This window comes from Tauraco erythrolophus, chromosome Z (assembly GCF_009769465.1).
Source record: "Tauraco erythrolophus isolate bTauEry1 chromosome Z, bTauEry1.pri, whole genome shotgun sequence".
Lineage (NCBI taxonomy): Eukaryota > Metazoa > Chordata > Aves > Musophagiformes > Musophagidae > Tauraco > Tauraco erythrolophus.
Window position 1 is genome coordinate 4,637,535 of NC_141496.1, and position 24,440 is coordinate 4,661,974.

General features: G+C 49.2%; 2 protein-coding genes across 2 annotated transcripts in view; both read right to left on the minus strand.

Annotated features, from left to right (window-relative positions):
• Positions 1-5,744, minus strand: part of ARK2N (arkadia (RNF111) N-terminal like PKA signaling regulator 2N) — a 50,732-nt gene extending 44,988 nt beyond the window's left edge. The window contains exon 1 of the mRNA XM_086628987.1: positions 5,694-5,744. The gene's annotated coding sequence lies outside the window, so the exon portion shown is untranslated. The remainder of the gene's footprint in view (positions 1-5,693) is intronic.
• Positions 5,745-11,419: 5,675 nt separating this feature from the next.
• Positions 11,420-23,457, minus strand: HAUS1 (HAUS augmin like complex subunit 1). Its single transcript, XM_086629711.1, has 9 exons — positions 23,426-23,457; positions 21,255-21,429; positions 19,702-19,837; positions 17,823-17,957; positions 16,751-16,874; positions 15,899-15,964; positions 14,536-14,607; positions 12,571-12,618; positions 11,420-11,547 (listed from the first exon to the last, which is right to left on the minus strand). The coding sequence occupies exons 1-9, from the start codon at positions 23,444-23,446 to the stop codon at positions 11,464-11,466; spliced, it is 861 nt and encodes a 286-aa protein (XP_086485837.1). The 5' UTR covers positions 23,447-23,457; the 3' UTR covers positions 11,420-11,463.
• Positions 23,458-24,440: the final 983 nt, after the last annotated feature.

Genomic DNA, 24,440 nt, shown 5'->3' on the forward strand with positions numbered 1-24,440 from the left:
TTCACTAAATGTCCCTACCTTAGTTTTATCATATTCAACAATTTCTGGGTTTTCTTTATTACAGCGAGCGGACTCAAAGCCTGTGAATTGCCTTTAAGATGACTTATTAATATCAGTAACTGGAACCACAGAAAATAAAACTTCACCTTAAAGGCTTTTTAAGAACAAAACTCGAAGAAATGTGGGCTGTGTTTTTTTAACTCCTCACAGCCTCTGTGTAGTGCTGATCAAAAGGTGTTATCAGCTCTGGAGGAGCCATAGCTATGGACAACTCAAATTGTATTTATCAGTAATTCAGCTCAAGGGCACTGCTACCCACAAGCCTATTCTTTCCCACAATGACAAGCTCATTTCCAAAAGACATCTTATTAAACATGATGAAGCCTCAGGCTACCAGCATTTCATCCAACTTACTTCATTAGGAGACAGCCTCTAAACCCCTCTCATCTTACACTGTATTTCCAACCACACGCACACGGAAATCATAGACAGCTTCCTCCTCACTTACTCGTTACCAGCCTTTTTCCCTAAAGTTTTTCTTTCACCAGATTACTTAGAACTGTCTCTAGCAAGAGTCGGCATCCCCAGAGAGCAAGAACTGGGAGAGTGAGCTGAGTGAGGAGTCAGGAGGTCACCACCTGATGAGAAAGCCACAGTACACGAGGACAGTACTGTCTTAACCCTACCTAGCTGTCATGGGAATTTGCTGCTTTTTACAAAGTTTGACAATACTACTGGAGCATACAGTGCCAACCTCAAACTGCTATCAGGGAAACGTAAGGTTCCCCATGAAAGAGAGATTACTGAAATGGTAATAACTGCACCATCGCACAGACAACTGGCATCATAAAGCCTGGCTCCTAGCTCTTCCCAGCTCTGCTACTGTGCGTCATTCAGTCCCTACCCATTTTGGATGAATGGAAGCAAAATATGCCTTCTCTAAAACAAGTCTTTAAAGACTAACGATCGAATACCATGAAACGAGACATTACGGCAGAAACAGTGCAAGAAGAACACTTACTTAATCATGGTCTGGCTCCTCCTCCTCAATCCCAGCAAATTTTGAGGCATCAAAGCAGAAGGGCATTGCGCAGCGCATTGCAGAAGCCTCACTAGAAAGTCAAATCCACGATCCAAGTACACTGGAACAAAAGTGCTAGCTTGGAAGAGTCTTAACTACTTGCATTTAATTAAAAAGCGGCCACCCGTTTCGCTTACGAATAAAAAGCTGTCAAACTGAGTCCTAACAGCCTTTAAGCTGTTTTCTTGGAGACCAAACATCACAAGGCATGATACGGCTGAAGCCTGTACACTACTTTGCTACCTCAATCAATTTCTGAGCATTCAAGAGACAGAATACGTGGTCAAATTGATATAAAACCCTACATACCTTCTTAAATAGAAAGGGATGTTAGGTTGGATCACTCTGAACCTAAAGCTGACTCACCACACGACCATGGGCACGTTATCTGACCTCCCTGTGCATCCAGAAACACAGCTGCGATGATGTAACGGCAACACCTCAGGCACCGAGCTGCATCTCGTTTTCAGCCCTGAATGAGTAATCGATGTGTGCCCCAAAAGCAGAAAGGAAGTCATATCCATGGAGAAACTGCTGTGCTGTACAGGCCTTATTCATGCTGACCTAACATGGAAACACTAACAAGTGGGAATGGACAACCACAAATCCCAATTCTAACTCCTAGCAGGAACACTGAGTAAGTGACAAGGTATCATGCCAGTCCAGCTCAGAGACGTACTGTTATGAGAAAGCAACTCCTGGGGCTAATTTTACACTACATGCACATTTTCATTTACAGTCTCTTTCACCCAGTTCTCTTTTGGCTCAGAACTGCACATTTGTAGACACTGCGTCCTAGACCTCAAGTCGCAGGCTCGTAACGGCATCGTGCATTAAAAACCTGGAACAAGGTTGATGTTTTTCTGACAGAAAGACAGCACAAATCACCACGAAAATCATACTGAGTTCCCGGCAGCAACATTAGCTGCCACTGATTCTGCTGTCATGGCAGTTCAGCTACTCCTGAGTTAACGGCGTGAAAGCTGAAGTGTCAGTTTTCTGCTGAACTTTGATTCATGTGCTGGAAAACCCAGACAAAAGTGGTTTCCTTGCCACGTAAGCCTCAGGTTCTCGGAGCTGTAACTGCACAGCAGCAGGCACTGCAGCACACAACTTCATCCCAGAGCTCTTTCCCAGCACGACGCCTGTCCCTCTCTCCCACCGCTGCTTCGTTTTTGGTTCCCCATTGCTACCGACAACGCTCGACCCAGCAAAGATTTTTCAAGTTTTGGTACTTCTTTTCCAGAGTGCTTGTTCTGAGGTGTGAGTTACACGCTTGCAACTACAGTATTTCTATCTTTTACTCCGATCTAGTCAATGTGTTATTAAAGCCAATGCTCAGTTTCTGTCAATGTTTACAGCTTTATAAGTTATTTAGTCAACTGCAGATAAAGACACAGAAGCTGAGACTGACCACAGATCGAATTCTGCCAAGAAGTATCATCACCACACTAACTCGGACAGGTTCTAGAAAATGAAATACAGGTTGCTTGAAACAATTTACTCATCTGAGAAGTTTCCAAAGCTTTAACATATCTAGTGGTGATGCTCCGGTCAGAAGGTAACCAGACAGTTGCAAATGCTTGGTCTGCTGCTGCTTCCACAGCCTGGTACGGAGAAACTCCCATCTCATTAACAGATGTTTAAGTGAGATGTTGATATACAGGTGGGTCACAGATGGCACATACTTTCTTGGCGGAGCAGGGAGCTGACACGATAATATACAAAAGACAGCAAAGAAAGCGAACAACATCAAGGCAAGGCAAAGCAGCCTGTGTTTTAAAGGTAAACACGTGGCAAGGATTTGGAGGGTCAGGACAAGTAAAGTAATTATTTCTCGTTGCTCCCAAGAAGTTACACCAACTTATCTCCATAATGCTGAGCGGTCAAAGCCCCTCATGATTCTCTCTATTTACTCCTTGTCATCCATCCTTATCTCACTTCATCAATTCCCACCTCCTCCCCAGGCTGTCAGCTGCCAGCACGATCTGCCCATCCGTCAAACACACACAAACACCCTTCCTACCCCTCTGATCAGTCAGAGGGGTGCTTGGTTTGTGTGTGTCACAGAATCACAGAATGGTTTGGGTTGGAAGGGACCTCAAAGATCATACAGTTCCAACCCCCGCTGCCATGGGCAGGGACACCCTCCACTACACCAGGTTGCCCGAAGCCTCATCCAACCTGGCCTGTCCCAACCACTTCATATCAACTGCTCTCAGCTGCACTGTGGTTGACTTCAGGTTCCTTCCCTTTTCCCCTCCCTCCCCAGCACCCACCTCGATGTACCCACTCACTTCCCGACTTCTTTGTGCGCGTTAATTCCTACCAGGCAGGCGGCCTTCGCGCCCTTATCGCGCGCAAGCCACACTGCGGCACGCGTCATACGCTTGGATAATGTGTAAGACCACAGTCCTTTCCTCTTCCTGATTTCTCACTGCGCCTCTTCGTGATGCCAACTAGCAATTAGGCTGAAGAGCAAACAGAAATAGTCGGCATGTTATAATTAAAATTCAAGTGTTTAAAAATGAGTCAGAATCCTCGTACTTGAGCATAAATACCAGCTGCCCAAGCTCACGTACTACCTTCCATCACCCCCACTGTCCCTCCTTCTAATCCCCTAGCCAAAACACCAGTGTTATTGTTATATCAGAAGCACGGAAAGCAGTATTTTATCAGCTTTTAGTAGCCACATAACCACCCCCTTTGGAGCTTCTTTTGCCAGCACCACACTCAGTACATGAGAGAAACAGTCAGGCAATCATGCTTCAAAATGACTGCTGCCGAGTTCTCCGTATTTCATCCCGCTGCTTTTGCATCCTACATGTAGACAGGGGGAACGTTTGGGTTTAGCAAACACGTGACAAGCAACTTACAGCTCTCCTCCATGCTTGTTCCAAACTTATTCACCCCGCAAAGGCAGTGCTTCCCTCCTCCGGGGCAAGAGGGGAGGCTGCGCTGCTGTGGCTACCTGCCCTTCAGCTCTCAAATCGCAGAAACAGCAATTACAGGTGCTAACTAGGGCAGGAGAACCACAAGATGAAGACCTCAAAAAAGGACCATACCTGGTTTCCACCTCAAGGTCAAACATTAAGATTTCAGTAGACTCCAGCAACATAAGGTACTCTAAGAGAAACACTTCAATGTTTTTTTGCCGTTCAAAAATTTTAGCTTGAAAACGGCAAATAGGCAAGCACGTGCCTACAAGCGAAACTATTACTTGGTCTTGTGCACAACTACTACCAGCCTAGATTTAAATCTATTGAGAGGGGGACAGGGAGAGAAGGAAGGGGATCAAGAGAAATTTTACTTGGTTTAAAGGGATGCTTAAGGGTTCCAAGATTTTGTACTCGTTCATTTTGAAAAGCGAGAATTACTCGCCTTCGAAAAAACAACCAAAACCAAACAGGATTCACACCTACATCACAGCATCTCTACACAAAAGTTTTTTCAGCCTTTGAAATGCTGTTAGGTACTTTGTGCTGGCTTAAAGTACATCACTAGTTACAACCAATACCCGAGTTCAACTAAGTTACCGCAGTTATGGATTCGTGAAGGTGCCTACAAACGATAATACCAGCAACCTAGTTCCACTGTTAACAATCCCAGACACAAACACAATTAGGTGCTACTTAACAAAGGTGGAAGCTCGCCCCATTAGCTACACAACGTAAACCTAAACACGAAAATCCAAGCTTTTCAAAAAGCAGCTTTTTGAGCAGATCTCCAATAACCTCAGTGCAAAGAAAGTTACAATACTGGAACTAGGGAAACAGTTAAAATATCACAAGAATATATATATATCACGAGGCTCAGAATGCCTTTAGCCTTTCTAAAAAGAACAAGTAAGACTCTTAAAATTTTATATTCTCCTCTGATGGCTGTGTCACTCAAAGCCCCATCAGATGCTTGGAGCTCCAGAGAAACTCAAGCTGGATAAGCAACGAACAACTTTAACTTTTTTTTTTCCCCACATAAAGTATATATTCCCACATCATCCCAGGTAAACAAAGAAGCCAAAAAACTAGAGAAGCTTCAACGCGGAGCAGTTCCACGCCGCGTTTTTCTCCACAAACACCTCGCACGATCCCACCACACCTCACAGAAGTCCCGGGAAACGCCAAGTGGCCACGAGTCGCTTCCAGGAGCTGTGCCGAGGTTTTCAGCCGCGGACTCCGGGCGAGGTTGGGACAAAAGGGAAGCAGCCAGGCTGGACTCCTGCGTTCCGGGCGCGGCGCCGGAGGTCACCCCTTACCGAGGCGCTCAGCGCCGGGACGCGCCCACCGGGCACCCGCGTCCTCCCGAACCCCCGCGGCCAGCGCGGAAGGTGCCCGGCAGGGGCAGCGCTGCCTCCAGGCCCTGCTGGCACCGGGTCCCCGAGCGGCCGCGGGGCCGTGCCCGCCCGCCCCGGGGCGCCGCCGGGCCGCCCGCTCCCGCCGCCGCCGGCCACGGAGGAGGCGGGAGGGGAAGGCCGGTGCCGCCCCTTCGTGGCGCCGCACCGCCTGCCGCCCGCGCGCGGAAAACTAACGGCAACGGCGGCCCCGCGGCGCGGCCCGGCCCGGCCCCCCGGAGCGCGCAGCGGAACAGCCCCGGCCCCGCCGGCCCCGCTCACCTGGGCGACGCAGGGCCCCTCCTGGCCTCCCCCTCGGGGGCACCAGCTGGGGCATGGGCAGCCGGGAGGAGCCGGGTCTCCGCCACGACGCCGGCACCACCCCCGCGCCGCCGCTCCGCGCCCCCGACGCCAGGAGAAAATGTCACCGGAGGCCGCGGGGCTCCGCTGCGCGGCGTCACTTCCTCCCGCCGCCGCCGCCGGAGCAGCCGAGCGCCGCGCAGAGCGCCCGCCGCCGCCCGCGCCCCCTGGCGGCGCAGAGCGGCACCGGGGCGGGGCGGGGCCCCGGGGCGGGAGGCTCCGCCCCCCCGCGCCTCTCCCCGTGGCCCCGGGCCGGGAGCGGCACTCGCGGCCCCGCTGCCGCCCGCGGGTGCGGCGCGAACGCTCACACGCTCCGGGTGCGCCCCGCGCTGCCCCCTCCCTGCCCGCCCCCGCGGGAGAGACCCGGCACCCGCGGGCGGATCCTGGCGACCCCGCCTCTGCCCCTCCCCGGGACCGGAGCCCCCCCGGGGGCGGGCTGGCTGCGGAAGCGCGGTGTGCAATGAAACGGCGTCCCGGGGTTTCTTCATCGGGGCGTTTACCTTGGCAGCCCCGGGGCGTGTGCGCTGCACGCCGGCACCGCACGTGCCGGGCAGCGCTCCGCAGCTGGAAAACACCTGGAAGCAAGTATTTCAGTAGCCCCTAAATCCTGGTCAGGGCCTGCGAACGCCTGAGAAATTCCGATGTTAAACGGGCATCCTGCAGCAGAGGCACCCGTGGGGGATCCCGCTCCTCCACAGCCACTGCTCACGGCACAGAACCGCTTACAGGCTGGGCGGTGTAGAAATGCGCATATGCACCTACACCCCCCCCCCCCCCCCCAAATCACCTACAGGGACTTGGAAAACAAGGATATCACATATGATGAGGTCACAGCATTGATGGATAGGGGAAGAGCAACTGACATCATCTACCTGGACTTGTCCAAAGCATTTGATACTGTCCCACATGACATCCTTGTCTCTAAACTGGAAAGACATGGTTTTGATGGATGGACCACTCGGTGGATAGGGAATTGGCTGGATGGTTGCACTCAAAGAGTTGTGGTCAATGTTTCAATATCCAACTGGAGGCCTGTGACGAGTGGTGTTCCTCAGGGGTCAGTACTGTGGCCGGTGCTATTTAACATCTTTGTTGGTGACATGGACAGTGGGATCGAGTGCACCCTCAGCAAGTTTGCAGATGACACCAAGTTGTGTGGTGTTGTGGACACGCCAGAGGGAATGGATGCCATCCAGAGGGACCCTGAGAGGCTAGAGAGATTGGCCTGTGAGAACGTCATGAAGTTCAACAAGGCCAAGTGCAAGGTCCTGCACATGTGTCGGGGCAATCCCAAGCACAAGTCCAGGCTGGGCAGAGAATGGATTGAGAGCAGCCCTGAGGAAAAGGACTTGGGAGTGCTGGTGGATGAGAAGCTCAACATGAGCCAGCAATGTTGCACTGGCAGCCCAGAAAACCAACCGCGTCCTGGGCCGCACCCAAAGCAGCGTGGCCAGCAGGTCAAGGGAGGGGATTCTGCCCCTCTACTCAGCTCTCGTTGAGACCCCACCTGGAATACTGCGTTCACCTCTGGAGTCCCCAACACAAGAAAGACATGGAGCTGTTGGAGCGGGTCCAGAAGAGGCAACGAAGATGATCCGAGTGCTGGAGCACCTCTGCTGTGGAGCCAGGCTGAGAGAGTTGGGGCTGTTCAGCCTGGAGAGGAGAAGGTTCCGGGGTGATCTTATAGCAGCCTTCCAGTACTTAAAGGGGGCCTACAGGAAAGCTGGAGAGGGACTTTTTACAAGGGCATGTAGTGATAGGACAAGGGGCAATGACTTTAAACTGAAAGAGGGGAGATTTAGATTGGATATAAGGAAGAAATTTTTCACTCAGAGGATGGTGAGGCACTGGCACAGGTTGCCCAGAGAAGTTGTGGCTGCCCCATCCCTGGAAGTGTTCAAGGCCAGGCTGGATGAGACTTTGAGCAACCTGGTGTAGTGGAGGATGTCCCTGCCCATGGCAGAGTGGGTTGGAACTAGATGGTCTTTGAGGTCCCTTCCAACCCAAACCATTCTATGATTCTATACTACCTCAGGAGAATTCATCACCTTGAGGAGAAATGAGAGTAAGAGCCAGGTAGAAGCAGAGCTACATGTCCAGGCACTCATGATTCTCTTTTGACACAGCACTTTGTTCGGCAAGGCATTTGTCACCCAACGTATAAAATCTTCCTTCGCAAGAGCACCAGCCTCATCCGTGCATCTGATCTGCATGGTGCCAGCAGAAGAGGGGACAACCAGGGTGTGAACGAAATCTGTACTTAGAAAACCTGCCAGGCGTGGGGCTGCTGGGGGCTCACACCCAGAGTCTGCTCTCCTTTCCGACACGGCTCGCGCCATGCCCTGCCACCAGCTAAAAATCAGCCTCCACAACCCGGCCGGCTACTTCTGGGAAAAGAATCCGCAGTCTGTATTGAAAGGGAAGGACGTGCTCTGGAGGCACGACTCCTGCAAGACACCGGAGCACGGCACGCTGTTAGGGCACGGCAGCAAGGAACAGGCAAGGCGGGTTGGGACAGACAAGCGTAACGACGCAGGCAAGGGCGGTGAGCGTCTGCCTCGTGTTTGCCTCATGGGAAGAGTCATAAATGGGAAGGAGCTCAAAGGGCCACGACTGGAGGAATCGGCAGCCTGGAGGCATTATGAAAGGAAAAAGGAATTCGGGGTATCATAGGTACAGCGGAATTAGTAAACCAAGCCGGGAGACATCACTGGTCGGTAAATACTTGAGGGAAGGAAGCGGCACAGAGGGAGAAGACTGGTGATACGTTAACGATTTTAATGGGGTGAAATTAAGGAAGGGCATGTTTAAGCTGAGAATCAGGGTGGAAAGCTTTTGAATGGAGAACCGTAGGCTGGAAAATTGTCTCCCTAAGGGAAGTGGTGAAAGCTTTATTGCCTGAGATTTTAAATGCCAGCCAGGAGAAATTCCAGGGGACTCGTTCTGACTTTTCAGGGAGATGGACTAAAAGATTAGGAAGGGAGGAGGAAAGGCAAGAGGTGGTGCTGGCTCCAGGAATTTAGAGAGTACAGCCCAGCACCTCTTCTAGGCTCCTTTGGCTCCATTTTGTCACTCCTCAACCACCTTTTGACTTCAGCGTTAGTTACCTCACGAGGAAGCAGTAAGAACTCCACCACAAAGAAACGCTGTTGAGAAATGGGAGTCTCAGTGGGATATCTCTGGAAAGGGTCACCGGGGAAGGGAGCGGTGGAGGCTCCTTCAGCTGTGGAGGGGCCTGGTGGTGCAGCCTCACACCTGAGCTTCCAGGGGACTGTCACTGCCACCATTGCAACCACCTCCTCTATGTGGCACTTGTGCTTCCCTCAAGACAACAGGAGGAAACGAGCTGAGTGCTGGAGCCAATGGCAGGAACGAGCCTGAGCCATGCTCCTATGTCCAAGTAAAAGCCAGTTGGGAGAGCAGTTTGGCTTGTGAGGACTCCCAGCCTGGATTCCCTCAGCTGGCTCTTGGCAGGGGGAGCAGAGCTCCTCTGTCCCTGCTCCCATCTCCCAGCCAGCCCCAGGCCAATAGTTTCCCTGCAGCTCCACACTGGGAGGATTTCTGCTTCTCCAATTCAGAAATCTTTCTCCTGCAAAAATGCCCCACAAACGAGTAAGCAGAGGCTGACATAGCAGAGGCCTCTCCAGGCACTCCTGTCATTCTCAGCTGGATGATTATCTCATCATAGTCTACAACAGCTGAGGGGTCCAGCTGGCAGCTTGCCTCCAGGCTGCCACAGCTCCTCACCACCCACTGGGACCTCAACAGCTGTCAGGGCAGAGGGTGAAGCCCCAAATCAAACATTTTCCCAGCCCAGCACTCAGGCTGGCGCGCTCCTGTCTGGGCAGGACCTCTCCGAGGCGTTCCTGTGCCAGCATCCCTGCACCGGTACCCCATCCATCCCTGCGCTGGGAAAGCTGGACCACCCAAAACACCAGCAGTGAAGAAGGACACCTCCGCTTGCCCTGCAGGGCACTCTGCCCGTGCAAACGCGTAACTGCAGAGATGAGAACTCTCACTGACAGTCCACTGGCTGCATCAGCCTCCTTTACTTGACCTTCCTCATTGCCACCAAAAGCGGAACTGTCAGACCAACAACTGGCCGCTGATTTATCGTGCACATGCAGATGGCTCATCTCTGGTGCACAGCTCCAATGCAGCTGCTGTACATGTGTTTCTCCTTGCATTTCCAGTGCTGGGAAGCAACACGTGGCTCTCTCTGGACAGTTCTCCAGTCAGAGTCCAGCCCTGCCGCTCTCTCTCTTTGGGTTCTTTGACAGGGAATGGGACACAGCATGGGCTGTGCAATAGCAGCAGCCGGGGAGTGGTGCAGCTGCCCTGCAGGTGCAGGGGGACAACACCCCCGCCCCCAGTGTCACAACTGCTGCAGCATTACGTGATGAAGCATTGCTCAGAGAGTCCCACAGTCTCAGGAAATCCTCCGGAACCTTCAGTCATGGTTACACAGGTGGGACAAAAAGGCTTCATCTACTGTTAGCCCGGTAAGGCTGGAAGCTCTCTCTGAAAAGCAGGGCTGGTAGCATCCTAAAGCTCTCATCAAATCCATCTTGCTATCCCAAAGCATGATCAACACTCCCACGCATTATAAACACTTCAGCAAAGCGTTTCTGATCTGCTCTTAAAAGCCCCCAGCAGTTAAGATTCTTTAACTGTCAGGCCATGACCTCCAGAGCTTTACGACGGCTGTCTTCCTAACTCAATCTCTGATGTCTACCCAGCTACGTGCTGATGCCTTTCTAGACCATGACTTCTTTCCCCTTCCACAGCAGGAAAGATCAGGCGATGCTGTTGGCTCTTTACAGATTCACAGATGACTGCCTTGCCTTCTTTCGGTGCTTTTCTGCAGCTCCACCTGCCGTCATCTCTGCTCTGCCATGCCTGTTCTAGATCTCCCAGCAGTTACCTTTGAGGTCACCTCCCCTTAGCCACTGTAGCCATTGGAATCATCTCCCCAGGGAAGCGGTGGATTCCCCAACATGGGCCACTTTTAAGATTCAGCTGGACAGGGTGCTGGGCCATCTTGTCTCGACCGCACTTTCACAAAGAAAGGTTGGCCCAGATGATCCTTGAGGTCCCTTCCAACCTGATATTCCAAGATTCTATTCATAATGGAAGGAGAAACAACAAGGAGTCAACAGTAGACTGGTACCTCTCAAAGCCTTGAACACAGGCAAACCTTACAGGTGAGTGCCACAGGCCTCCACTCTCTCAGACAAATATGAAACTACAGAACCTTGGCAGGCTGATGCTGCAAAGTCTCATCTCAAGTCTTACCTGTGACAGGACAATCCAGAGCCTGGATGGCGAAAAAGTTACTGATCAGTTACATTCTAAGTGGTAATGGTCAACCAAAGCCTGACAGGGACACTTCCTGGAGAAGATGCCGTGCAGAGGCCAATTACAGGTGGGTATCCAATACGGAAAAAGAACCGATCGGGAAAACAGTCAGTTTGGAGGCTATTTAATAGAAAAGAGGTGACGTTAACAAATGAAAGGCCACACAAACCCCTAAAAAGCCCAAGCATGCCTGCTGGAAGGTCACAAGCATGCTATCCAACAGCAAGAAGAGGAAGGCAGAAAGCTGCAGAAGTGCTGTTAAGAACTCCAAAGTGCTTTACTAGTGCAACTACACAGCCAATAGAAGGGAAATCTTCTTCCACACATGCCACCTTCATTTGAAAGGACGTTTTCTGGACTCTGTGAACGCAGCAACCATCGTGTCAACCTCCCTTGAGAATTCTTCCTCCACAGCATCCTAGCAGGAGAGAAAACCAAGAGCCATTAGTGACCATGAAACAGTTTTCTTACATTCTTGTTAGACAAACAGATCTACAACAGTCAAACCTGGGGATATTACCGGCACTGATTTACTCAAGTCTTGAACTAGAAGGTCTCAGCACTGCAACAGCAGTAGTCTCTCTAGACAACTAAAGAGACATCTCCAAATGAAGGGCTACCTGAGCTTGGTGGCCTTTATACTGTGCTCCAGTGTGGGACTAGGCACCTTCAAGCTGAAGAAGTAGACTTCACAGGTGAGTATTCGGACCTGATAAAAGCCTCAGCCTGGTAAGGTGACCTTGTATTTCTGAATCCAAAACAAGTGGCTTACCACCCTGAGCAGTCCCACCTGAAACTGCACAACATACTCTCAAACAGCCATGATTACTGATCACAGCTTTAAGGCTTATCATTGAATACCTCGTGCTTCATCTGGGAGCAAGCAGATGGTATCCCAAAGAACTAAAGACAGAGTCGATGCTCAAACAGGGCCCAGCTCACTTAGGAAAGCTACCACAGGAACTTCCTAAACAGCGTTTTATGAATGTGTAACAACTATACCTGCAGGTTACATAAGCATGGATGAAACCAGCATTGTATTTTATAGGAGAAGGTCCCCACTACAGGCTACGAGGCAACTGTGAAATAAAACACGGGCTCCACAGCCCTCTGAGAGTTTGGGAGCAGCAAGGAAGGCTGGGAGACCTACAAGCTGCAACACAGCTGAGGGAATAAACATGCTGACAGGTGAAGCGAACAACATCCAGAGGGATATAGATACCTCAACCCCACCGATGCTGTTATGCCCAGCTGCCTGGGTAGCTTACACAGCATTCCTTCACCAGTTCCTCCTACCAATATGCATGGCTTCTGCCTTACCAGAGCAAAACAACCCTCTAGACATCATGAAGTAGATAAATCCACAACCAATTAACATTCATAGCTTGCTTTGGGACAACAGCACTCACTTACACCTCTGTCTAAGATAAAAAACTCTTACCAGTTCTCGCTTTGCTTCTTCGATCCTCACTCGTGCAAGCGAAAGATTCTAAGGAGAGAAAATGGTATAAAACTGAGGATTTCAGCTGGAAACACAGAGTCCCTGCATCACTGCAAGAGTCTAACGACGTGCCACAGGGGAATTCAGTGATAATGAAATAAGTTTTGTGTACACCCTTCACATGCAAACAGTGCTGACAATAGTATCAGTTTGGTTTGGGTAATCACCTCTTTTCCAAGAAGCCTGGTATGGCCTAAAGTCTGGAAAAAAAAACCCCATGTTTGGCAATCTTCCAAACCTACCGATCGAGGAACTGGATTTTAAACATATTCGTGCATGAATTTCCCAAAGCACAAAAAGCACAAAGGCAAAGCATTCCCAAAATAAGCTTGCAAGGATAAACCTCCCTCCTGCCCTCCTCCTGCCTGCACCAGAAGCGAAGCACCAGGGCTCTCCCTGTCTCCACGGACGGCAAGGTGGGAGGGAGGGGGGAACTGGGGAACCAAATCCAATTTGAACATCCTGTTTTGCTTGAGGAAAGGAGGCAGCTGCCTCTTGGATAAGACGGATTTAAACCACAAGCAGTCCCACCCCCTCCCTCCATCCTTTTCATCTAGGAGAAAGGTAGCAGGAGTTGTAGCAGGGAGATGTGCTGAGAGGCAGGAACTCGATGGAGGGGCCAAGAAGGTGGAGAGAGAAGCATGGCCCAGCAGGCAAGTCCCTGGTTCCTTACAGAAGAGAAGTGATTAACCACAGAGTCTCTACGTGACTTTGGACAAGTCTCTTGGTTTCTCTGCACCTCTATGCCCCGGTTATGAGAAGTGGAATAAAGTTTTTCACCTCTCGCACAGCAAGATCTGACGTTAGCTCTCTTCAGGGCTGTGGGGTGCTCAGATGAGGACGCAACAGGGGCCACAGCAGGTAACTCAAATCCAAAACTACATGAGACAGTCACAATGGTGTTTCACAAAACCAAACCCCATTCAACTATTCCCTCCAGTTTTTGCCACTTCTCCCCGGAATAACAAACAGAAAAGTCCTTAACACTTATCTGTAAAGCCAATGGCCACCTTCCAAGGCAAATTGGAAATACTTGGGTCCCAAACATCACAGGTGCTGATGTACAGACACCACACAAAGCCAAGCCCTTCTGTTTCATGGACTAAAGCCCTATTTGCCCGTAATTCCTTTATGCCACTTTAAAGTTGTTGACAAAATTCCCCTTAACTCAAACAGCCTTTCATTTGAAATTACTCCCATACTTTTTACAAAAGACGCTTCCCACAGCAGTCTGACAGCAACTCCCAGCACAGGGACCAATAGTGACAACGGCCAAAACATGAAATGAAGAAGAGACAGGCAGGCAGGGGCTTTCAAGACTGCAATTTGGTCACCTAAATGAGTAACCTGCCTTTTCAGAGAGCTGAGCACTCAGCACCCTCAAGAGAAATCAAGGAAAACCTCAGAGAAGCCAGTACTGTCACAAGCAGAGAGTACCTGGTTAGGGGACAACGCCTACATTTGGCTATTCCTTCCTAACTGTGGAAATCTTGCTCAGAGCTCCAACCGCTGCACTACGTGCCGCGTCCACCATACTGACAGCCTGATGACTCGCAGAGCTAATATACTGCTCAATCTCAAAAAACTGCTTATGCTAAGGAATCATATTGGCTTCCACGTTTCTTTGTCTAATTTCCAGCTAATTCACCTTGACACTGAGCTCACCTGGCAAACCTGTGCCTTTTGTTAGAGCAAAGTCTGCCCGGTAAGCATGCTTAATTCCTTGGCTTTGACTAAGAAGCAGACAGCCTTCTGTTTGAGTAAACTCTTCTGGTTACACCATTAGTAGACCTGTAAGACACTTACCTGTCCACTGAAACCATCCCAAAAACATCCTTTACATTCCAAAGTCCACTAAAATTAATCTGATGGCAAATACAATAGAACAGTGGAAATAATAGTTACCGGAGGTAAATCTTGGTAGGCCTCAAGGTCCTTCTCCAAAACCACAACTTCTTTCTGCAGACTAGCCACTTCCTGTGAAGAGTGCAAGGCAGGTTATATTCTCTACTTCTAGAAGTGATGTAAATCAGTGAAGCGGAGCCGCAATTATCTACAGCATTTCAGAATTCAGAGGTTGGTGACCGCTTTCATGATTCTTCTTAAAACCCACGGAGAACTAAAGATCTGCTATTCACTCAGTTATCAGTCAGTCAAACCCAGTTCCATTGCACACAGATGTATCATCTAATTTTCCTTCATTCTGAAGACATCTTCAGGTCTCTTTTCTTACAGTACAACCACCTCATCTTACCTCCACGAAAGGAGAGGGAATTTCAAATGAGAACCTACCAGACAGAGGATTTTCACTGCCAACCCCACTGGAGGCCACAGGGAGAGAACTAAGCCCCAAGGAAGGAGATATGTTCTCCTGCCCGTGGCTTCTGAAGGAAAACAGTTTTGCATGTGCAGCAGCAAAAAGACTCCCCTTACACTTGCACTGCTGTGCTTATTCTGTCAACGAAGGGAAATAATTTCTTTTGGGGGCTGAAAACTGAGCACCTTCCACAGTCCTCAACTCCTTCCAAATAATCAAGGAAAAAGAAACGCACTCCGAAGATCAAGTCATTGGTGCTGCCCAATTCACAGAGCTCTTGGCAAAACAGATATAGAAATGTCGGGAGTCAAACCTGCCCTTATGCTCAGGTTCTAGAACACCAGAAAGCCCAAAAAATTCCCTATGGCTTTTTGTATGTAAGATTCCAAGAGAAATCTGTTTTTGAATAGTGCTCTGCTGAAACACTGTGCCATGTAAACATTGCCACCCAGTGCTGGTGCGTGACAACAACCACATAAAAATCGGGAAACCTGTTTTCATTGTTCAAGTTCACTAACACGCAGGAAAAGAGAGCGAAAGAAGTGGGGAGAAAGATTAATGGGCACCTAGTATTATTAGCAAATAATACTAAAACGTGGTGAGTGCACGAATAACACCACAAATACATGTTACGTGTGTACAAATGCTTCAGCACAAAGCTGGAGAATCTGTAGATTCTGTAACTCAAGAAATGTGCTTTTTCTTTTAACAAATTCTCCCGCTGGGCTTACAATACAGCTGAAAAATGTGATATTTAAAGATGCAAGATAAAAAAAAAGCATACGGCAGCTCAGGATTTGGGCTTCACTTGACCTCCTCCCCTTGCTCAGAAGGGTCTGAGAGGAGTTTTATGCCACACGAACTAGAAGGAATCACCATCCTGAAACCACCCAGCAAACATGCCTGCTCTGCACTACTCTAGAAACATACACCTCACACCACAAGACCTACCTCAGAGAGATTCACGAGTGACTCGTGGGTCAGTGACTGGTCCAACCCCATGGCAAGAAGCTCCTCCTACAAACAACGAGTTCGTTCATGACCACAAAAATATACCAAGGAGGAGAAAGATATTATCATTTCCTTCATTTTCGATATAAACAGGCACACAAGAACGTGGTTTGTCAATAAGAGACACGTGTGCTAGCTGAACCACAGCTAAAGCTGGTATACAAAATCAGCTGCTACTAAAATTTCTATCAAGAATAACAAATCTTTCCAGATAACTAGCGAGAGAAGAGCGCATGGCAAGGCTGGAAAGATGCTTCTCAGTAAAAAGTCATCAACTGTACTACAAGGTTCTTAATCTTGTGTCTGTCAGGGTTATCAGACAGCATCCAACTGTCCTTATGTCCTTCACCATGTAGAAAAGGGCAAGGAGAAGACACTACAACTTCTGACTTCTGGGTTTCTTCATTCATTACTTTCAAAAAATGGCTACGGTCAGAACTTTGACACACGAGTTACCTCAGCCTGTCAGCTGCTCTACTGGTAGCTCTGTGTGCGTACACTCTTATGTGACAGGACCTCACAACAAGCACAAGGTAGTCCGAGCTAATACAGTTCTCAGCGCAAGAAAAGAAAGTGTCACTGTGTTTGTTTACTGTAGGATGTCCTGGGGAGAGTCCATGAATACGACAGGAACGACAGAAGTCTAGTAACACCTTGTCCTGTTAGCCCAAGATGACTAAATCCCGGAGTTTAAGAAGCTCCAAGGATGTCTTCAACCACAATTTTGGGCCTGACCAACCACAACTGTGCCATCCTGCCACAAGGTCTTGTTAGAAAATTCCTTCCCTCTACCTCAGCAGCCTTGATCCTGATTTTTAAATCCTCAGACTTAGCTCGCAGGAATTTCATTTTATGGAATTCGCAGTCAGCTTTGAGCTTTCGTAGTTGCAGTTGTTCCTCTGTTTTTTGAACATCCCTTAAAAAAAAAAAAATACAAAAAAACCCAAACTTTCTTTCCAAACTTTTCATTTAAAGAAATACCAGTCCACAAATACTACTTAATTACCTATGCTGAAGCTAAACCCTGTAACACACCCAACACCAGAAGGGACAGAATAGAGAAAAAACTGCATTCCCCTGTGAAGTTTCCCAGCGGAAATATCCACAGCTGTTACATCCAGACTCTCAAAGGCCATGGAAAAGCTGGTCAAGGGAAAGCCACCTGTATAAAACCAAAGAGCAACAGTCTTCTACATAATTCCCCAATTCTCTAAGCTAATCTGCAGATCACAGTGAGGGGCCACAGCAAACCTGCATATAAGTCTGGTATCTTGGCTACATGCTGCGCCACGATTGCTACTTCTACTCACAGACTGGAAAGGAACTGTGGAGATTGTCTGGGCCAAGCCCCAGGCAAGGCAGGGGTTGATCCTGCCATGCTTGGCAAAGCGCTCCAGGTTACATCCTCGGGGGAATGGACTCAATACCCTTTTTTTTTTTTTTTTTCTTTCAACAAGTCTCCCACACTAGTTAAGGGAAGTTCTCTACCTGGGAACATTTTTTGTTTTGCCTGGCTCCTCCGCTCTGACTACAGAGCCCATGCTAAACATACTAGGAAAATCAGGTTCACCTTCAACCCCAGCCAAAGGCAACTGCTGGAAAATGCCAGACCACACGTGAAAACTGCTTGTACACCAGTTCCTGGTTTAAAATAACAGGCTTGATAGTACCCTAAAACTCTTCCGACTAATTCGTGTGTCCAGAACACATGGCTTTTGATAGATACTTCCAAATACTGTGCATTAGAGATGAGGCAAAAACCCTGCAAATTCAGTTATCCTTGTTAGTTATCACAACCCATGTTACACATAGCAGAGGTCAGCAGTATTGCTCACATCTTTCCCTTTTCTCATCCATTACTTACGCCTCTAACTGCGTTTCCATTGTCAGTGCTATAGTTAGTTTTTTCATCATCTTTTTCAATTTCCGTTCCATTTCACTGACTTTTGATTGTGTTGCAAAAATCTCTGAAGTCATATCATTGATGGCACAGAAGAAGCTGGTGAAGAGAGAGATCCAGTGGTAATGCTCAGAATTCAGCTCTTCTGAAACTCAGAATTATTATTGTTATTATTATTTTTTCCACACTTTACACAAATGACTTGGTTTTGTTCTCCTATGATGATACCTCAGATAATCACCGGCCATTTTAGAGGAAAGTAAAACAAGTCACTAAAGGCGTCTGCTTCACCTAACAAAGATTCCATCTGGAAGGGGAAACAACCCAACAACCCAAGGAGAAGGAAGCGAACAAGACCTGCTGCTCTAATTAATAGAGCCACTGGGTTTTAAATCATCAGATTCTCCACCCCTGACTTGCCAAACACCCTTGAGAGAAACTGTATTCTGTCCCTGAAAATGCATGTCCCTGAGACATGCCCAGCACTGTTTCAGTCTTTCTCTTCCCAATTGGTTCAAAGCTGCTTTCCCCTCCAGCTCAGGAGATGAGCTGCTAAGAGTCAAGGCAATGAGCATTATAAAAAAAATGGGATTCCCTGGCAGTTTCTGGCCCTTCCTTACTGCCAGCACTCGGCGCAAACCTGCTGTGTTGCTGGTCAAGGCCAGGCTAGGGAGAGGAGCCCAGGAAGACCACGCTAACAGCTGCCATTTCTCTATGGCTAGGAAAGGGTTAGCTTTTCTTTTTAGCAGCGAGAAGAGCTCTGTGTTTTGGATTTCATCTGGCATTTGTTATGAGAAGAACGTTGGTAACATCCTGATGTTTATAGTTGGTGCTGACACATCAAGGACCTTTCAGCTTCCCATGCTCTGCCAGCGTGCAGGAGCACAACAGGCTGCAGGGAGCATGGCTGGGACACAGAGCCCACAACTCCCAGTTTAGGATCTGAGTTTAGATTTAGGATTGAGGCCCAAATTGGCCAATGCAATATTCCATACCCTGCAACGTCATGCCCAGTATACAGATGAGGGTGGACAGGGAAGTTGGGAGTTCTCTCCCTTTTGGGGGAATCTCTCTGTCTCTTCTTGATCTCTCAGAGTTCTCTCTCTCACTCTCTTGTCAGGCCTCTCACTCACCTGGGATTGCGGTGGCAGGACTTGTGTGTTTCAGAATCACTTGCCAGGATGGGACAGGCATTTGCCACCAGGTGGTGAGCATTTACACTGTGCATCCCTTGTCTGTATATTTTATTATCCTTTTTTTTATAAATATACTCACATATTATTTTTATTGAAATGTTCTTATTTCAACCCATGAGCCTCCTTCCCTTTTCCCCTTTAATTCTCTTCCCCATTCCCCAGGGAGTGAGAGAGGGTGACCCAGCAGCTTCGTGGTGTTTAGTTGCCGCTGGCTATAAAGCACGACACTAAGGACACCTCCCAGATGAGAGAGGGAAAAAAGGGAAGCTGAGACTGAAAGAGCAGTTACAGTTCCCCACTCCTTGAAGAAGCAGCAGGAAAGCTGCTCTAGCTTGTGCTGCCCCACGCCACAGTCCTAGTAGCAGTGTCTGCAGCCACCAATCACAAAAGCATGGGGGGCAGAGGAAAAAGAGGGATTCAGCTGTGGCCAAGACTCCTCTCAAGCTTCAGAGACTTCCTCTGTGAGGATAAGCAAGAGTTAGAGCTTTGTGCTCAGTTCCTGTGTCCTCCAAAGCTGCCTGAAGGGTGCAAAATAAGCTGGATGAGTAAGATTCCTGGTGTAAAAGCCCACTTTGAAACTGCAGAAATGAAAAACCAGAGGGAAACAGTACAGACTGTCACTGCTGATGCACAGTGGGAATAATTACCTGGTAAGAGAAGTGTCCTTTGTTTCGAGTGTCATTGCACTGTTCACCAGGACATCCAGGAAGCTGATGCCTTCACTGGACAGACAGGACATGGAAAGACCCAGGCTTTCCATGAGAATGCTCTGTAGGTAGTTAGCTGGAAAACAAATACAACCCAAAATAGCAATTTCTTCCTATTACTGTTCTTTTAAAGCCTAGATGGACTCTCTCTTTTAACACGTGCATTAAAAACATGTTATGGTCCCCTGAAATGCTCACTTGCTCCAAAACCCCCACGTTATCGCTCCCTCCCTCCAGACAGCTCGAGTATAAATTAACCACCTCACTCTTCTTTCAGATTCAGATTACTGTGTTCAGCTCTGGGGTCCTCAACACAAGAAGGACATGGAGCTGTCGGAGCAGGTCCAGAGGAGGCCACGAAGATGATCTGAGGGCCGGAGCACCTCTGCTATGAAGACAGACGGAGAGAGTTGGGGCTGTTCAGCCTGGAGAAGAGAAGGCTCCTGGGTAATCTTATAGCAGCCTTCCAGTACCTAAAGGGGGCTACAGGAAAGCTGGAGAGGGACTTTTGACAAGGGTGTGTAGTGATAGGACAAGGGGCAATGGATTTAAACTGAAAGAGGGGAGATTTAGATGGGATATAAGGAAGAAATTTTTCATTCAGAGGGTGGTGAGGCACTGGCACAGGTTGCCCAGAGAAGCTGTGGCTGCCCCATCCCTGGAAGTCTTCAAGGCCAGGTAGGATGAGGCTTTGGGCAACCTGGTGTAGTGCAGGGTGTCCCTGCCCATGGCAGGGGAGTTGGAACTAGATGACCTTTGAGGTCCCTTCCAATCCAGACCATTCTATGATTCCTAAAGTGCTTTCCTTAACACTGGATTAGCACCAGCTCAGACTCTTCGATCAGCTTGAGGGTTTCTTCCCTGTCTATTCAGCCAATATTTCATAGAATCATAGAATGGTTCGGGTTGGAAGGGACCTCAAAGATCATCTAGTTCCACCCCCCCTGCATGGGCAGGGACACCCTCCACTACACCAGGTTGCCCAAAGTCCCATCCAACCTGGCCTTGAACACCTCCAGGGATGGGGCATCTACAACTTTCCTGGGCAACCTGTTCCACTTCACACAGACATGTTGGCTATTCTTATCTGGGTACCCACTTCTCACGTAAGCCGCAGCCTGCTGCTCTTAGCTTCAACCTTGTACCTCAAAGCTCCTGCACTCAAATTTCAATGCTGCCCTACTCAGCCCAGCAGGCTAGGAGGTCTTAGCAATTAATCCGCCCATTCGCATTGACGATCTGCTCAAGATGGCTTGAAAAATTGTTCATGGCAGACCTTACCTCACTGTAAATTTTGCTGAAAGGAATGCATGGGATGCATTGTAGTAAAACCTGTACTGCAACAAAAGCTGCCTTTGTTCCAATCACATACGTTCCTTGATTTACACACAAAGAAATACATATATGTATAAGATTTTCACCAGGACAATGTTCAAGATCACGAAGATGGAACTAACTTTGATGGAACGGAGAACTGAAAGCTTCAGACTCACCTTTTGCTTCATATTCTTCTGCCTCCCGCTTGGTGTCCTCTATCAGCAAAGAAACATCCCTGTCTCTGGCTTCACTGCGTTCTGCAAGCTCATACAAGAAGTCCACCGTCCACGCGTTCACTTCGTATTGTGGAATTGGCTGATTGCCATATATTTTCTTTAGCCATGAAGTAACCTGCCAGAGAAGGGGAAAAAAACCCACAGTAAACAGTCAAGTAAAACGACAGAAAAGACCTGACAGATGTGAGAAACGTAGAGTGCTGCAAGCTCTACGTTCCTGAAGAATAACTCCTGCTACGTCAGTTGAGGCACGGGCGGTAAAAGCAGAGACAGCTGCCTCTGTCTCTTCTTCAAACACCCTCTGTAGTTTAGAAAACCGTTTCCCTTTTCATCTCCCTCATTTCACTGGACACTTGCTTAGCTTCAGGTGACAACATTTTATCTTTTTATTCACAGGATCTGTTTGCTACAGACACACTAATGCTCCAAGAGATGTTATCTGGGTGTTTAAGCAGCTGCTGAAAACTGCCTTAAAGCATCAGGGCATAAAATTGCCCCAACCACGGTCGTTGGCAACAGCCTCTACGGGCTCGCAGGGGAGCAGGGGCCAGTGCAGAGTGCAGAGCACAGTTTCTACCACTGACAAGAAGGTCAGCAGTGCGGGAGAGGCAAAGGCAGCACTCTCAAACGGCACTGAAAGATTAGATTACGACTGACAAGAAGCGAACACATGGAAGTTCAACACTGTCGTGGTTTAATCCGGCCAGTCACTAACCACCATGCAGCCAATTGCTCACTGTCCCCCACCCCTGGGGATGGGGAAGAAAATTACAGGAGAAAAGGGAGGAAATAAAGTAATATTGAAAGTAATAATAATAAAAATAATAACACTATACGCTAACATATACAAATTAAAATAATATACACAATCAAGTGATGCACCATGTAATTGCTCACCACTCGATGAGCAATGCCTGTCCCTTCCCAGCGGGCAAACCCGAGACAGAGTATTCCGAAACCCCAATCCCAGAACGACGACAGCCCCGAATGGAGATGCAAAGAGCATGAGAGAACTTCCTGGCCAACCCTCATCTATATACTAAGCATGATGTTGCATGATATGGAATGTTCTATAGGCCAGTTTGGGCCTCAATCCTAAATCTAAACTCAAATCCTAAGATAGAAGTTGGGAGCTGTGTCCCGGCCATGCTCCCCGCCAGCCATTTGTGCTCCTGCACACTGGCAGAACACAGGAAGCTGAAAGACCCCCGATGTCTCAGCACCAGCTATGAACATCAGTGTGCTACCAACGTTCTTCTCATAACAATCCCATACTAAATCCATAACACAGAGCTCTTCTAGTTGCTAAAAAGCAAACTAACTCTATCCCAGTCAAAACTAGGACAAACACCATGTAACAGCTTCTTCTGGAAGGCTATCTAAGCAAAACAGTGATGGAAAAGGATGAGCCTTATCACTTCAAAAGACATTTCTTCCTAGTACGTCTGTCTTTATGCTTCCACCATAGCAGCACTTCAGAAACATACGTTTCACACAGCAAACATCACCCTCAACTATTCTGGTGACAAAGCCATCAAGCCCTTAGTAGCAAACAGCACTAATTAGGTGTAAACGAAAACCCTAATCCTGCAAGAAAAGCCAAGTTCACGAACCAAGGACAGATTACATCCTCCTGCCGCTCCTTCCAGTGAGAAAGATTTGACATGCAATAGCTTCAGGCACTAATCTGGCGTTTTAAACCAGCGGCGAGGTTACACTTCCAGCTCCATAAGCTCGGGCTGTTCTCTGGTCGGGAGCAGAGGGCGAAGCAGGTGAACATAGACTTTACTGGTGCAACACCCACCCACCACACACTACCCGTCTCCCAACGCAGACTTTACTGGTGCCAAACCCACGCACCGCACACACACTGCCCGTGTCCCAACACAGACTTTACTGGTGCCAAACCCACCCACCGCACACACTCTGCCCGTCTCCCAGCACTCGGAGGGCCGAGAAATCGACACGGGCTCGTTCCTACTCCGAAACCGGGGGCAGCACGGCGCCCGCCGCTACGCCCTGAGCCGCGCCGGCGGGAGGGAGGCCCGGGGCGGCCCGGCCGAAGGCGGCCCCCGCCCGGCGCCGCAGACCCCGCACCCTGACAGTCTCACCCGCTGCAGCTTCTTCGCCATGTCGGCTGCGACCTCGGCCTCCTCGGCCCCCTCCATCTCCTCCTCCATCTCCTCCTCGCAGGCCGCCGCCGCCATCTCAAGGTTCCCGCCGTCCACTCCCCTCCCGGCCTCCCCCGCGCGCCACCGCCCCGCCGCGGTGCCTGCTGGGACTCGCCGTGGGCGGGGCGGGCGGGGCCGCGGTTCTACGTCCCTGAAGCAGGGCGGAAGCAGCAGCGGTTCGGTTCCGTCCGCACTGAACGCGTTTCGCAAAGCGAACTCGGTGCTGTAGGAGCGATGAAAGGATTTGCTTCTTCCCAACGCACAGTGCTCCTAAGAAATCTTAAAATCACGGAACGGTTTGGGCTGGAAGGGACCTCAAAGATCATCCAGTTCCAACCCCCCTGCCATGGGCAGGGATACCCTCCACTACACCAGGTTGCCCAAAGCCTCATCCAACCTGGCCTTGAACACTGCCAGGGATGGGGCAGCCACAGCTTCTCTGGGCAACCTGTTCCAGTGCTTCACCACCCTCTGAGTGAAAAATTTCTTCCTTATATCTAACTGAAATCTTTTTTCCTTCAGTTTAAATCCATTGCCCCGTGTCCTATCACTACACGCCCTTGTCCAAAGTCCCTCTCCAGCCTTCCCGTAGCCCCCTTTAGGTACTGGAAGGCTGCTACAAGATCACCCTGGAGCCTTCTCTTCTCCAGGCTGAACAGCCCCAACTCTCTCAGCCTGTCTCCATAGCAGAGGTGCTCCAGCCCTCGGATCATCTTCATGACCTCCTCTGGACCCGCTCCAACAGCTCCATGTCCTTCCTGTGCTGGGGACCCCAGAGCTGAACGCAGTATTCAAATAAAGAATAAGTAAAATAATGAGGGGATTTTTGTTTCTGACAGAACAGTACGTTTCGCGTATATCATAGAATCATAGAATCGTTAGGGCTGGAAGGGACCTTCAAAGGCCATCTAGTCCAACACCCCTGCAAGGAACAGGGATATCTCCAACTAGATCA

Coding starts and splice junctions, on each gene's coding strand:
- HAUS1 (XM_086629711.1), bottom strand. CDS start 23,446: ATGGCGAAGAAGCTGCAGCGG. Junction 16,875..17,822: donor ATGGAAACGCAGTTAGAGGC/GTAAGTAATGGA, acceptor TTTTTTTTTAAG/GGATGTTCAAAAAACAGAGG. Junction 15,965..16,750: donor TCAGGATCAAGGCTGCTGAG/GTAGAGGGAAGG, acceptor CGTTGTTTGTAG/GAGGAGCTTCTTGCCATGGG.